The sequence below is a fragment of the Choloepus didactylus genome, chromosome 1 (genome assembly GCF_015220235.1).
Source record: "Choloepus didactylus isolate mChoDid1 chromosome 1, mChoDid1.pri, whole genome shotgun sequence".
In the NCBI taxonomy this organism is placed as follows: Eukaryota; Metazoa; Chordata; class Mammalia; order Pilosa; family Megalonychidae; genus Choloepus; species Choloepus didactylus.
In genome coordinates, this window is record NC_051307.1 from 98,295,916 (window position 1) to 98,310,692 (window position 14,777).

Sequence of the window (14,777 nt, forward strand, 5' to 3'; positions counted from 1 at the left end):
TCTCCTTTGCCTCTCATGAGAAACAGAGCAATGCACGTGGTTGTTTAGTGTGGGTTCCTTCTAAACTGAGAACACACATTGCAGGATTTCAGTTCTCACTCCCGTGCTCCTCTACGGCAGGTGACTAAGACAGTCCCCAGGAGCTGGGAGTTACCTATTTCCCTGCCATCCCATTTTGGTTAGGGACAGACCATAGCTGTTTGACTCTTTGGTGAAGGCAGTTGCATCAGAAATTTATGGACCCTATGATTTCCTGCCTCATGAGTGAACCTAGCAGAGTAGGAAAAGACCCCAGACTAGCTTGGATAGAGCATGATATTTTTCCCCAGTGACTCAGGGTCTATCATTAGACACTAAGAATGCTATAGTTGTCTGGGATATCCCCATGCTGCCTGGCCAGTCTGTGGCCAAGATTGTTTACTGTGGCAGTGGTCTTGGGACAGGCATGGAGGATGCCTCCTTTTTCACAGCTCTGAATATTGTCTGATCATCTGAGGTCTAACCCTGACCCTAACCCTAATCTTAGAGTCGCCCAGAAAACAAACAGGCTTGAATGAGATCTTACCTTCCTTTGCCAATTCTCACAATCTAATCTCCTGCTGAGAGGCATGGAAGCTAAGGTGGAGGTCTTTAATCCCAAATTTAAAAATTATTCATGTGTATATTAATGTATGAATTATCTGGGTAGGAAGTCATAAGAAGCAGTGTAGTGAAGTTTTTTGTTTGTTTTAAGAAACATAATCTCAGTAAGGCTTTACTTTTGTTTCTAGTTCTGCTTTTAAATTATGATATTGAGTGACAGGATAGATCATCTTTCAGTGTTTCAGTTTCCTCTACCACCTGGTAAAGGTGATATAGGTCATCATAGTTCTAGAACTGTGGAAAAAAAAAAAAAAAAAAACCCAAAGCAAGCACTAAAGTTTCTCTGGGTGTGTGTGTGTGCTTCTGTGTGTGTGCGTGTATGTATGTATTTCTGCATGTGTGTGTATGTGTTTGTGATCATGCATGTCTTTGTGCATCCATGTGCTTTGTTTCATTTGTTTTGTTTTAAGGCCTGCTGAAGATTTTAAAACCTTTTATTGGTATACCAGTTCTCCTGCTCCATACCTTATCCCAGCCTTAAGGAGAACTACTGTACTTTTGTTATTTAAGGAGGACAAAAATCCCTGCTGTGGGAAAGCAGAATAACAGGTCTAGCCAGGTAAGCCCTGAGGTCTGCAAGATCCTTTTGAGATGGCTGTGTGGAGCTTTAACAGCCTACCAGCTGATGATCAGTTAGAGGAAAGATTTAGACTAGCTGTTGTCCATCTTTTCTGTGGACAGTGGGACTCAAATCTTGAAGATGGGTGGATTTTAGAAAAACTACTATCTCTGTCAAAGCACTTTATAGAATCCTATAGAATGCACTCTTTCAGTTTAGCAAAGCTGTACTGATGGACACCAAAACAAGCTCTAATTCCGTGGAACAGCTTGGTTCCTCATATTTTTCTCTTTATTTCTTTCATGATAACTTCTAAGATGGTTAACCTTTGTGAACACATATGATAAAAAATTAAAAATGAGCAAGGTAAACCTTCATGCATACCTAATATATCTTGGGCTTTATTCAAGATTCAGCCTAACTCATGAAATAACCTGGCAGTCAAAATGTTTCCAAAGAGATGTATCTTTCATAATCCAAAAAAAGGTGCATTTCATTGAAATACTTGTAGGTGAAGGTCAGAGGAATATACACTTGCCTTGAACAGGGCCCCAGTGCACAGTTGTTTGTTAAATGAGTAGTTCAGAAGGATGGGGAAAGGGAAGCACTATGTCATGCCTTGCCCTGTGTTGTAAGGGGTGTTACATAATCCTTGCAGCAAGCATAGGAGGAAGGAATTATTATTTCTAATCACCAAAGCACAGTAAGAGTCAGAGCTGGGATTTGAATCCAGATCTGTCAACTCTAAGATCGTGGCCTATATGCCAGTTCCACTGACCTGTGTTCACTACTATGCAATGAATTGCCAAGGGATAGCAAAGCTACAATATAGACATGGCACATCTTTCTATAGGATCAGTTCTCTTTGGCGGTAAGTAATTAAACATGTCATTTTATATCAAATAAAATATGGATGCGGTATGGAGTGGAATGCAGAATTTGAATTATTTTAAATTTAATTTAAATATGAGACTCCAAGGAAATTTCAACCTTGAGGCAGGCCACTTCAAGCTATGTCCCCAAATTCTTCAAAGTATGTACCTCTCTTTTCTGGAAGACTTACTTAAGTGTAAAAGTTTGAGAAGCCCAGCCCTACCCTTGAAGTCATCTTGGATTTGTCCAGGTCTCAAGTTCTTTGTCAAGTTGAATTTAAGCAGCCAATGCCATAGTAAATTATTATGCCCTATCAAGGGTCATAGCTTAGAAATGCTTGACCTCTGATAGTAAAGAGTAATTCTTCTATTTTGCAGGAGGCCATTATTGAAAACCGAGCCCTGTGGATGGTAATCAAAAGGTGTTTTGGCTATCAATCCAAAAGCCAGTATCGGATATGGCAGAGGGCCTTGGCAAATGACCCCAGTTGGCCTCCACTAAGCCAAACCTCCTACTCTGACATGCCAGGCTGTGGCAGGGGAGTGTCTTACAGCAACCCTGTATTTGAGAGCAATGAAGAACAACTTTGAAGGAAATGTGATATCTGGAGTTGATACCACAGAGAAATGGCGACAAAAGGGACCAGTTTCAGTGATTTTTAAGCAATAAGACTCTTACAATATCACCTGGAATTTTTGGCATACTTATCAAATCACAGTGACAAGTTAAAATCTGTTTGATAAAATACTTTCTACAGAGCAGAACACTTCCCCAGAGAAGTGCTTTCCTCTTGGTTTCTGAAAGTATTGAGGATGTTCAATTCATCAAGAATTGACCGAGATGGCACTGGACCAAGGAATTGGAACACTAAAGGAGAAGAAGAATATGCAATGTTTCTTCTTAGGCTACTACTTTTTTTAATCAGTTGAGGGGAAATAGCATTATGAACACTCAGATTTGTAATATATTAAAGATCATTTGTGAATACTTCATTGATGGGAAAACAAATGCATGGGAACCATCACACCAATCTTTGCTGTCTGGTTTCCTTTCTTTTTTAGTACTTTCCAGAGTTGAGATTTTTCATCTACTTCTGGCTTTCCCCCTAAGTATTAGTAAGGACAGGCTAGGCTTATGTATGCTGCAATAACAAACAAGTCCCATATCTCAGTGGCTTAACACACAAGAATTTCTTTCTTGGTCCAGGTGACCCTAGAAGAGCTATCCTCATAGTGGTGAATGCTGCAATCCGATGCCTTCAGCAACTCAACACAAGGACTCCATGTTTACTGTAGCAGGGAAGGGAAGAAACTGGAGAACCACATAAAGGTTTCTCACTGCCTTGGCCCCAAAGTGGCACACATCTCTCTTACCACTCACATCTCACTAGCCAAGAATCTGATAAAGGAGCTGAGAATTATCATCTCCTGTATTCAGAGCTGGTGTCATGGGTGTTCTACCTGTGCAGTTATGCTGGGCTCTTTGCTTAAAAGGACCCCACACTTGGTTAATGCTTTGCTGTTGCCATCATGAAATTCTTAATTTTTGAGGGTCCCTGCATTTTCATTTTGTACTGGAACCCACAAATGATGTAATTGGTCCAGCCTGTATTCCTTGGAAGGAAAGAAAAGCAGCATATCTAAATGTACTAATTCTGTCCACTGAACTCTACCCTCTTGACCCTATGAACTTCTTTCTCCTACGTTTTAGGTATCCCTCTTCTCACACATGCCCAACATCAGGAGATTTTCATACCTCTGCTCTATTATTTTTGAGGAACATTAGCCTGGTGCTAATGTTCCTCAAAATTATTCATGTCATCACTGCTATAATTCATGTAATCACATATTTAATTCCTCATACAGCCTACACATTTCATAAGTTTGAGGCTTCAGTTTCCAAAAACTTAATTCCCCCTTATTTTATCATTGCTACAATTTGGTTTTATTGGATTGGGCAGCATAGAAAACACCCAGGTTTCTTTTAGCTCAGCAGACAATACTGAATTGTAGAACATCCACAAATACCATTTCACAGCAAAAACAAGATTTTCATTGTGAATGTCAAATTCTAAGTGTATGCTCTGGGCAGAAGGTGAGTGTCCTGACCTGCATTGGCTTTTCTGCTTAGCAATAGCATCGACAAGCATTCCCTTCCCAGACTGAGCTCTTCCCTGACTGGTTGGTGGCTCTGGGACTGCAGATAATTCTGGGAACACAGCTTTTCCCAGCCACAAGGGTACTTTTCTTGCTTCTGGTTTTAGAATAGAGCATGAAGCTATTTCTGTGTTCCAAGGCTGCAGAATCATTGTCTTCCTTGGTACAGAAAGAAATGTTTCCTTTTGCAAAGTCAACCTCAGCAATGACATGGCAGCTCCTTGTGTTTTGTTCTAAAATGAATAGATTTTCTTGTTTTCCAAAAGTGGAGGCTTATGGATAGGGACAAGCTGGAGGTGCTCTGCAACCTGATTCTGAGGAAGAACAGCATGCCCAGTTCATATATATGAGAGCCTCTTGTATATTGCTTTCACCTCCACTAACTCCTTTGAATTGCACCATTCTGCCATGACCCCAACAAGAAAGGGCTTATCATACCCACCTTAGAGATGAGAAAACTAGGATTCGCAGGGCATAGAGCAGACCTAGGCCTCAAACACGTATCTGCACAAATCTTATGTTGTTTCCAAATATTTCCTAATGAGGAAGCTCCACAAGGGCAGGGCATTCAGTGTGGCCTCAGAATCAAGCCAATAATGGGTTTCTTATTTGCCAGATGGGAGGGAGGCAGGACCTTCTGTGCAAATGAATGGCAGGCACTCTGCCGGGCCGGGACTGGAGGTGTGATAAAAACCACAACAAAAATGAGCATTTGTTTGTCTTTGTGAAATCTTGAGTTGTTCTTATCTTGATCCTAAATGATCTAAATGATTCCATCCTCATCAATTTGCAAACAAAAGGCAGGGAACAAGGGTGGAGGACTCTGATTCCCCACTGGCAAAGCAGCCCTAACATCTCTGCCAAGAGGGACTCATTTTGAAGACTCTGCTTGGGACAACCTATTCCTTAGAGGCAGTAAGTGAAGGAACAGGGAGTGATTAGCCTGGAGAAGAGGAGTCAGGGTACTGTGAGAGCTGTATCCAAATAGTTGAATGGAAATCCTAGGAGAGAAGGATCTGACTTGGGTAATGTGGCACAAGAAAGCAGAAACATAACCCATGGGTGAAGACTACATTGGGAATGACCTCAGGCTAACCAGAAGACCACTGATAGAACAGGAAGCTAATGGCTTCACCAGGGGTACACTCCGTGGCATTGGAGGAGTAAGTGGATATTCAAAGACCAACTAGAGAAAGAAATCAAGAAGCAGATGAAACTCAATTACATGCAAAAGCCCTTTCCTGGTTGATGTGCCCGGTTGTCTTGTGATGTGGGACTATTTACTACTGCTGCCCACACAGAGTATCAGACTGACACTCCTGGGGGAGGTGGGTTGGGCAGGATGGGGTAAGTGATAAGTGTTTCTCTGGCCCTATGAGATCCTACTGTGTAGATGTACAGACTTGTCTGCTCTGTAACTTGGAAGGTGACTCCTGTTGGGAATAAGAGCCTACAGAAGAGGTGGGCAGCCAGGGATCCTGACTGCCAGTTTTACAGCTGGGAGAAGACTTCTGATGTGTATAGTTCTTAGAAAGTGGTGTTTCAATATTTTGAGTAAAGGAACATGGGAGAGTGCCAAAACCCAAGGGCAGAGCTACTTGGTACTACCACACTTTCCTGACCACGACTTGGAGGAGAAAAGAACACAGTCATAAAATCCAAATCATTTGAGAGGTTTCCCTGTATGTTCACCACATGGCACCCAGTGCACTGCAGAGAAGCTGCCTGGATCCAGGCTCTCTTCACTAAACATGTAGTCATCGGAGAATGGAAAAGTATCTGTGTCATCTTTGTCTTTATGAGTGCACAGATATGTGCAGGTACATGCTTACAGATGTGATGACTGGAAAAAAAGAGATGATTATTCAGAACCTTGTATTTAGTTAATACTACAATAAATTATTCTGTATAAAGAGACAACTAAAATATATGTTTCTATTGATGTGAGATCAATCAAGCACTATCTCTGTCTCTATCTCTATCATCTCTATCTCTATCTCTATCTCTATCCCTATCTCTTTCTCTCTATCTTTCTCTGTCTCTCTCTCTCCTGCAGTGAAATCTTTCACTCTGGCTAATAAGACGGTATCATTTACTCCAGTAATGTTGAATCAAAGCAATATCTTTACCAAATTCCAAGTATTTCCTAACATCACATATACTATTATTCCCTGCCTCACACACAGTGAATTATAGTGCAAAAAAATGCTTTCATGCTTATTTAAGCCTCATAACCATCTTAGGAAGAAGACTGGACAAATATAATTATTCTCCTTCTTTTGATGAGACTCCAAAAGGCTCAGTAACTTTTCTAAAGACCCACAGCTAGTGAAGAGAGGAACTGGATTCCTAGGCTGGTCCTCTACCAGCAAGTTCCCTTCTGTGTCACTCTCCTATGCATTTTTCTCCTAGATGAAAAATTTGTGGCACTGAAAAACTAAAGAGCAAGCAAGGCAACTATCCAATGCAATTGCCATCATGAGGATATTTCCCTCCAGAATGAGTTTTTAGTTTTTCACTGAAGTTCTCTTGAACCTGATCTTCAGTCACAGAAAAGGTCAACTTCCACAGCTATGAGAGTAAAATCATAAAATCAGAGCCCTGTGAGCCGCTTTCATGTGATCAGATAAAGCTCTCATTTCTGATTTCAGTCTCCAGAAGCAGAAACCCATATCTCCTCTTGAACTATGTTCAGCCCTAGCCTGTGTCCAGCTTTCCAGGGTCATTGGATTCTCTCTCAGCTTTGCATAATGTTCTCATCTCTACTTTAAAAAAAAAAAAAAAAAAAAAAAAAAAATGAAAGAAAGAAATAAAAAAAATAAAAAAAATTGCAAAATGTTGCCACACTGCATTTATTCTGTTCACTCTTTTGTTTTCATTAGATTTGGAAAAATGACCCTATAAATTTTATCAACAAAATTATTTTCTCTTAAATTGAACAACCAACATCGACAACAATAATATCCAACTCTCCTGGAGTTGTTGAGATAGCCTTAGGAATGACCACCATGACCTTCTCAAATACACCAAGCTTGTACCTTCCTCTGGAAAACTGCATTTGCCATCTCTCTACCTTGAATATCTGACCCCATGAATAACTTCTTGCAGGTTTCAGGTCACTTCCTAAAGAATCCTTCCCTGACCATTTTATCTAACATTGTCCTCCATGCCACCAAGCTCTACTAGCTTGTTTCATTTTCTACAGAATACTTATTTAACCCTTTAAGAGACTACTTGCTCAAAGATCACATACTTAGCAAGTAGGTGAGTTGAGTCTGTAATACCAGTTGAGTCTGACTTTCAAACCAAGGTTCTTTCTGTTTCTCACACTTATCCAGATTCTGCTAATCAAACTAACTAATCCACTGAGAAAAAGAATCCAGCATATTGTAGAGCTTTTTCCATGGTTGAATGACAGCATTCAAGGGATCACCCAGACTCTCCCAGTTCAATTCCCTTGCTGTCCCCTGTTGACTTGCTCCTCTTAATGTCTCAGCTCCATGAAAAATCTGAGGACTCAGTGGTCTGTGATAAAGGCTGAATATATATTGGCTCTGACTACCTCATTGAGTTTGATGTTCTGGGTGAGGGCAGCTATGTTGAGAGGTCTCACAAAAGTGTGTGTATTATGCACTGCAGCACCATAGGGGACACTATTCACATCTGCACAACCAGAAATGATGGTTCTGTGTGGCATCAAGGAAGATTGTGGGTAAGTGAGAGCTTTTACTTCCTAACAACAAACACACAGGTATGCAACCAAGAACACCAGATGTCCCTTCTGATCCAAGTCCCTGGACTCTCTCCTGTAAATGACTGTCATGTAGAGCCTCCTTTCTTTCAAGCCCTTGACCACCATCTGCCTGACTACAAAAGTCTCCTAACTAGTCTCCCTGACTGAGGGCTCCCTTTCCTCTGTCTTTCCTTCTCAAGGTCCCTATTAATTCTCCTATTTCGCAGCTCTGATCATGTCATTTCCATGCTCAGAAATCTTTAATAGTCTCCAAATTGTCTACCAAATAAAGTCATTGTAAGGAATTCAAGGCCTTTATACCAACCACATTGGCCTCATCTGGGACCATTCCCCTTCTTGCATTTTCTGCAGCAAACTAAACTTCCTGTTATCCCTGAGATTCATTACTCACTTTCCCACCTCATGTCCTTTGTTCTTGGTGTCTTCTCTTTTGGGGCATCAATCATTCTTACTCTTACGTCCACACATCCAAGTCCAACCCATTTCTCAAGATCCAATTATAATGCCATCTGATCTGCCAAGCCAGGGAGGAGCTCTCTTTTATGTGAGTGCCCATCACACTCTACATATACATCCTTTGTGTACCATGTATCTCTTTTACCTTGTATTATAGTCCTGTAGTATCTCGATTTCTCCCCATTCCCCCTTCTAGATATATCACTTTCTTTTAGAGGAGGACCAAGCCTGATTTATCTCATCATCCCTCTCTGTGCCTAGCACATGGCCAAGTACATGGTTAGGGCCTCAGCAAGCAATTATGACATGATTGGACAAAATATATATATATATAATCACTGGGCTATTTTGTTGATTTATTTCTCCTCCTTTGTCTGTGAACATCTGTTTTCCATTCAGTACAAAGATGCTTAACTAAACAAAAGGATTATGAATAAAAACAACCAAAAGCACAAAGAATGGTGATCCCAATATCGTGTTTAGTAAATTTGGTTGTCTGTTTATACAGTGGGCTGCTTGGAGTATGTGGTGCAGAATGAAAAGTGTTAAGTATGTGCTATAAAGAATATCTCAATATGTAGAAGATCCCAGAAGATTATTTGCAGGTGAGTGGGAGGACCTTCATGAGAAAATACAGAATTGAAAGCTGAGGCAGACTAGCTTGTTTAAAAGCAAAACATTGGATATTAGAGAACAGGAACAAATTTTGAGTATAGTAGCATGTGTATTTTTCAATTTCTTCTCTGGTTTTACTCTACCTTTACGATGTTTTGCAAGGACTCAAGGAAGAGAAAGCTGTCCTTGAGAGAAAACTGTGATGAAAGGAGAGACTGAGAGCCAGAGAGACCTACTCTGTGGTGTGTTTGTCAGAGAATAATAAAAGCAGGATGGAGGGAGTCCTCTTTTGACCTCCATTCCCTGGCAGGGGTGTGACTGTGGGAGCACAGAAGGAAGACGCTTGTTAGTAGTGGCTGATGATATTGCGCCATGACCACTGGTGGCATAAAGAGTCTGAGAAGGTCTCCAAGTGGCTAAAGGTGATAGAGAGGGGAGAATAGCTGGGGGTCACACAAAGTGGTGGTGAAGATTGTGGAGGCCTGGGGCCCCCTAAACCAATCTCAGGCAAGGCCCACTGACACCTGACCATGGAAGCAGCAGAGAGTCTCAGAGTAGTGGCTTGTGGCCCATACGACTAACACAGGTTGTGGAAGGGGAAAGGACCCTGGAACTAGGAGCTCTGCTTGTGGCATCACATGTGAGAGACTTCGGGGGGCCCTCTGAATGACTCAGGAGGGACTTCACAGCGGGGGGACTTCTGTGAACCTGTTTTTTGACTATTGTCCCAGGTTCACATGACAAGGGAATGTGGGTTATAATGATAGGAGTGACACCATCCCACTTGGTGTATGCCATTTTGGTGAAAGTCCACGTAGGGACACTTAGGGAGCACCATACAATGGAGAAAGCATCACAGAGACTCAAGGCCACTACTCTGTTCCTGGTCTGCTGAGTCTGAACAAAGTTTAAGGTAAAGTGACTCTACAGCTGGCTGGGTACTCTTTCCTAAAAGCTGAGCCAGTTCTCAATTGACCCAGCCCTGGATTAGCCTTGAGAATTTAATAGAGGCTTAACTAGCCACAAGAATTAAACCACAATCCATGATTACTTGCTGAAAGTCAGATGTGGAAAAGGCCAGTTCTTTGTATCCCTCCACAACTCACCCTAGCCCAGCAGCCTGGGGGTGTTTACAAGCATTCCAGAACAGAGTGGATGGCTCAGGCTGGCAGAAGTCTGGGTCCGCCCCTGCAGAAATGACGTCTGGGGGCATAGGAGCAACCATGCTGACTGAAGTCACAGGCTCTTGATTAGTACCCTATGTCTGACCACATCCCCAGAGAGAAGACATCATTCTCAAAAGTGTCTCTTTTGGGCCATGGTGTATGTTCATTAAGAATATAGCTTTTGGAATCAAAGAGGTCTGAGTTCTAAATCAGACTTCTCTGATTTCTGGTTTTGAGCAAGTTAGTCCCATGTCTGCATCTTAGATTCCTTGGCTATTGGCAGACTCCTTCACAACTGTAAAAATCAAAAGAGATAAAAGTGGCACATAATTTCTTCCCCTTTCTCTCTCAAGTTTTAAGGAGGTTTCTTAAGTCCTGGCCTTGCACATAGTGTAGCTGTTTAATGTGTTGTGTGAATCAGTAAATGAGTAAATAAAGGGATGGATAAATGAATGAATGAACAGTAGACACACTACCAACTTCCAGAAATTGAATGCATGTGATTCTGGTTTTCATTTAAATGTAATTATCCATGTTTTACTATTTGTTGGATATTATTCTCTCTTAGTCTGTTTATTCTTGTTTCATTTAATATAAAATACAGAGTGATCTACCTCCAGCCCTTGCTTTCAGAGTCAATTACTTGAGCCTCCAATATGTCAACTTCCTCTTTAGACTTCATTTTGCAGCCCCTTTCATCTCATCATCTGAATATCTTAAAGAATTGCTCTTTTTAAAATTGGCCTTTCCTGGAAATTTTCCAAGTCTATGAGATCTCCCAAGAGATGCAAAGACCTGTGCACAACAGTTCAGATTTGGACATACTGGTAGGTGGCATTTAGTTGGTCTTTCTGCTGTCACATCAATGTTGTTAGCCCATTCTCTCCAAGGAAGAAGCCACAGTTCTCAACCCCTCATTAAACTCCCCAAGGACCTTATCAAAACTACATTATTGGGTCCAACCTCAGATATGCTCAATCAGAATCTGTATCTTTATCAAGCTCTCTAGCTAACAAATCAGGTTTGGGAATCATGATCCTAAAAGAATAACTTAGGTTGTTTCTGCCTAAATGTACTGTCTTGCACTTGTTCACATTCCCTCAACTACATTTTTTCCCTGCCAACTCACCCAGCATTGGAAGACCTGTTTGTGGTATATTTCCTTTGGAAATGTGCAACCTCTACTCCATAGTCTAAGAGCAGTACTTTGTGGGAAGAAAGCCTGCTGACTTCTCTCCTTTGGTGCAAGTTCATTTATCCAGCTCTTTAGGTGGGAGCTGTCCATCACTCTTGACAAAACAGTCACATGGTGGCTAAGTTCTGTGGGGAAAGTACTGTCATGAGCCAAAGGCAATAAAATAGAACAGTTTTATACTTTGTATTCTTGAAGCTACTCGAAAATTTTTGCAAAAACTCCACTCCATAATATTTTCAAACTACCTACGCTTTCAGATAAATAAAGGAGAAAAAGAAAACCTGATTCTACATCAATTCCAGGTTGGAGTATCTCAAGGGACTCCTATACACTACAAGGTTAGAGCATCTGGAACTGACTAGTAAAAATCAATTGCTTTGGAGCATCAACTTAAAGGTTTATATTATCCTTAGGGTAGATCTTGGGACCCAGCTCATTCTGGAATGCCAAGGCACATTCCCCATTTTTGTGACCACCCGACATCAAACCCAGCTCTTTTTTTTTCACCAGGAAAATCTGTTGAATTGGCAAATGCAATCGAACCTCTGTTCTTTCAGCAAAGACAACACCATTTCAGAAATGTCACTGCCCTTCTGTTCAGTACTATTCACTGGTCTCAGTGGTTGTCAGCATTTTCAGTAGTAATGAGGGGAGCAGAGACCGGAGTTAAGTGTTCACGAAGGTATTGATGTGACAGCACCGGGGCATCTTTTTGGCTACTCATCAGACTCAGGTTGGTGCCTTATCTGACAAAGATGTTTAACACTTGACAATCATTCTCACTGGCACTTACTGTGTGCATCAGACAAGTTATGCAACTGGCAGTTTGTTCGTTTGTTCTTGTGGTCAGTCATCTGGAAAGCCTTCCAGAATATTAAATTAGACATTCTGCTCCTGTGCAGCTAAATATGCAGCACCAGGGCAATGTGACTTCAGTTCCGGCAAGCTTAAAGTCCTTGACAATAGTCAATACATTTCCAGCAGGAGAGAAAATGAGCTATTGTATTCTCCCGGAAGAATCCCAATACCTAAAGCAGAAAGAATGATCCGACCAAATTCGGGGTGGTTGCATGGAAAATTTTAATTTAAGGAAAGAAGAAACTAAAGCTCTAAAGTAAAGGATCTGAGTAAAAGCCAGGTGAGAGAATGGAAAGACAAAAACTGCTTATATAGCAGGTAGTGGTTTTCTTCCTTAAGGGAATAAAGATAGATGCAGAGGGTACAAGTATTATGAATCCTTGTTTCTTTTCTGAGTTGGGTCCCCAGAAACACATCCTGACACAGGGATTTCTATGCAAATACTTTTTAAGGAAGTGTTCTTAGGAGAAACTAGCAAGAGAGAAAAAGACAAATAAGGATGTGATTTGGGGCCTCAGCCTAATTCTGAGGGGAGCTCTGGAATGTAAACTTGACCACAGTTTGTCCCTACTCTTGGCAAGGGAGCAGGGCTTCAGATTCTGATGCTCATTAAGTATTGGCTCAGGGTTGCTTGTGCAGAAGCGGAGATGGGGAAGGGTGAGAGTATACTCCAGCCACTTTTCAAGTATGGTCAAAGAGGCTCTCAAAGCTCAAGGGCAGTCCTCTGAAGAGTGGCAAATGCATGTCATTAGAAGAAAAAGCACAAAGAAGCCTGAGAAGGGGGGAAGCCAAAATATATCAAAGGGGGATCTGTGGAGACCACAGATAATGTCTGCCACAGTTCTGTTTTTCACTCTGCCACTGACCAACCCAGCAGCTAACCTTTATAGGCATCTGTCTCATCTGAAAAGTGAAATCTTACAAAGCACATTCTCTAGGCAGGGAAAAGGTGATTCACTCATTCACTCAACATTTATTGAACACCTACTATATGTACCATTCCTTGTGCTAAGTCCTGGGATTTGAAGATGAATTATTCTTCCCTTTGAATGCAATAAGAGCCATTATTGACTTATGAATAAAGTGTTTTGGGGAATAGTCCCCGAGGATAATAGGTGGGCCCAAGGACAGTGAGATCCATCAAGCCTAGGATGTATAAAGCAGTAAAATAGAATTGACCGCATAATGGAGCAAATCAATTAATACTTTTTTACTGACTGAAGAGACAATGTCTTTGAAATCCAAAACAGAAGTAATTAAATAAAAAGAATAATTGCTTCAATGATCCACACCAAATTAACAGAATCTGCAATGCATAAAACTCCATCTCACAATAAGAGCAAAGTAGAGCATAGGCTTTAATCCAAATGCTGGTCCTAGATTCCCATGAGAGGTTTGGAAGAGCTAGCTCAGCTCCCTAAACAGTACTTCTGCCTCATCGGAGGGCAGCTTGAGGGCAGCCATGCCTAGAATAGGCTCAGAAATGAGAGCCCTAGAGAAAACCCATCAGCAGAAGAGGGGGGCACCTTGTCCTCATTGGTCAGGAGTCAGCTATAAGTGGGTGAAATGGAATGATTCTTCCCCCTTTGCTTCACTTGCTCTGATTAGAAGTCTCCAGGCTTCCTTCTTTTCTATCAGAAGCTGCAGATAGTCCACAAATCAATCATTTTCAGACACCATAACTTCTGCCAACACATTCTGAACTCCGGTTTCTATACCTCAAGGATCCATGTAAGCAATAAATGATTTAATGCATGTCAGTGATGAGCCAAACTAGAACTTGCCAGTGGGAGATGAGCTAGCCAAAGCCCTTCTGTTAAAGGGTCACAAGAGCCGCTGGAGGAAAGTAGAGAATGCAGAAAGCTTGGCTTCAGGATCCCTGGCTCCAGCAGATTGAGCTCACAGGCAGTGCCTGTGCCTCTTTCATCACTGGATTCTCATTTGAGGGCCTAGAATGGTGCTTTGTATATGGAAGTTTTTCACAAGAGTGTGAAGAACTGAACTGAGAGGAGTGGAAGATCTTGGTGAACCACTACTTCACCTCCCAGGGATGCTTTTCAGCAACCATATAAAATCTAATTCTTTACCTGCCTAAACATTTAAGACTTTCATCACCTGGCTTAGATTTAATTGTCTACATTTTGTCTTCCAAGGTTCTTCTTCAAATATAGTAACTGGAGTAAAACAGAGTGTGCATTGCAAGTTGTAATAGTTTTGTATGTTAAGCACAAATTTTAGTTCATACTTGAAAATATTCTGAATTTGAATAATATCTATAAAATTGAAATTTATTGATTTTCAAACTTTCAGTTGCTGGTTTTAAAACCAAAGAATGGGTCATGAAGGTAAACCATTACATTAGTGGGATAATTAGCAGTTGCCTGAATTATACCTCCTGCAGGTGTTCTGATTTTATTAAAATTCATTTATTAATTACTGCCATGCTACTATTAATTACAAGGTATATATTTTCTCCTTTTGTAAAAAAAACTTTAACTTAGAA

At 41.1% G+C, this 14,777-nt stretch overlaps 1 protein-coding gene across 3 annotated transcripts in view; it reads left to right on the forward strand.

Moving 5' to 3' along the window:
- The window catches only part of ATP13A4 (ATPase 13A4), a 212,941-nt gene extending 206,808 nt beyond the window's left edge, over positions 1-6,133 (forward strand). For all 3 annotated transcript variants that reach the window (XM_037838137.1, XM_037838118.1, XM_037838129.1), the window contains exon 30: positions 2,452-6,133. In XM_037838137.1, the coding sequence (XP_037694065.1) occupies positions 2,452-2,664 (213 nt within the window). In that variant the 3' untranslated portion in view covers positions 2,665-6,133. The remainder of the gene's footprint in view (positions 1-2,451) is intronic.
- The last annotated feature ends 8,644 nt before the right edge of the window (positions 6,134-14,777 follow it).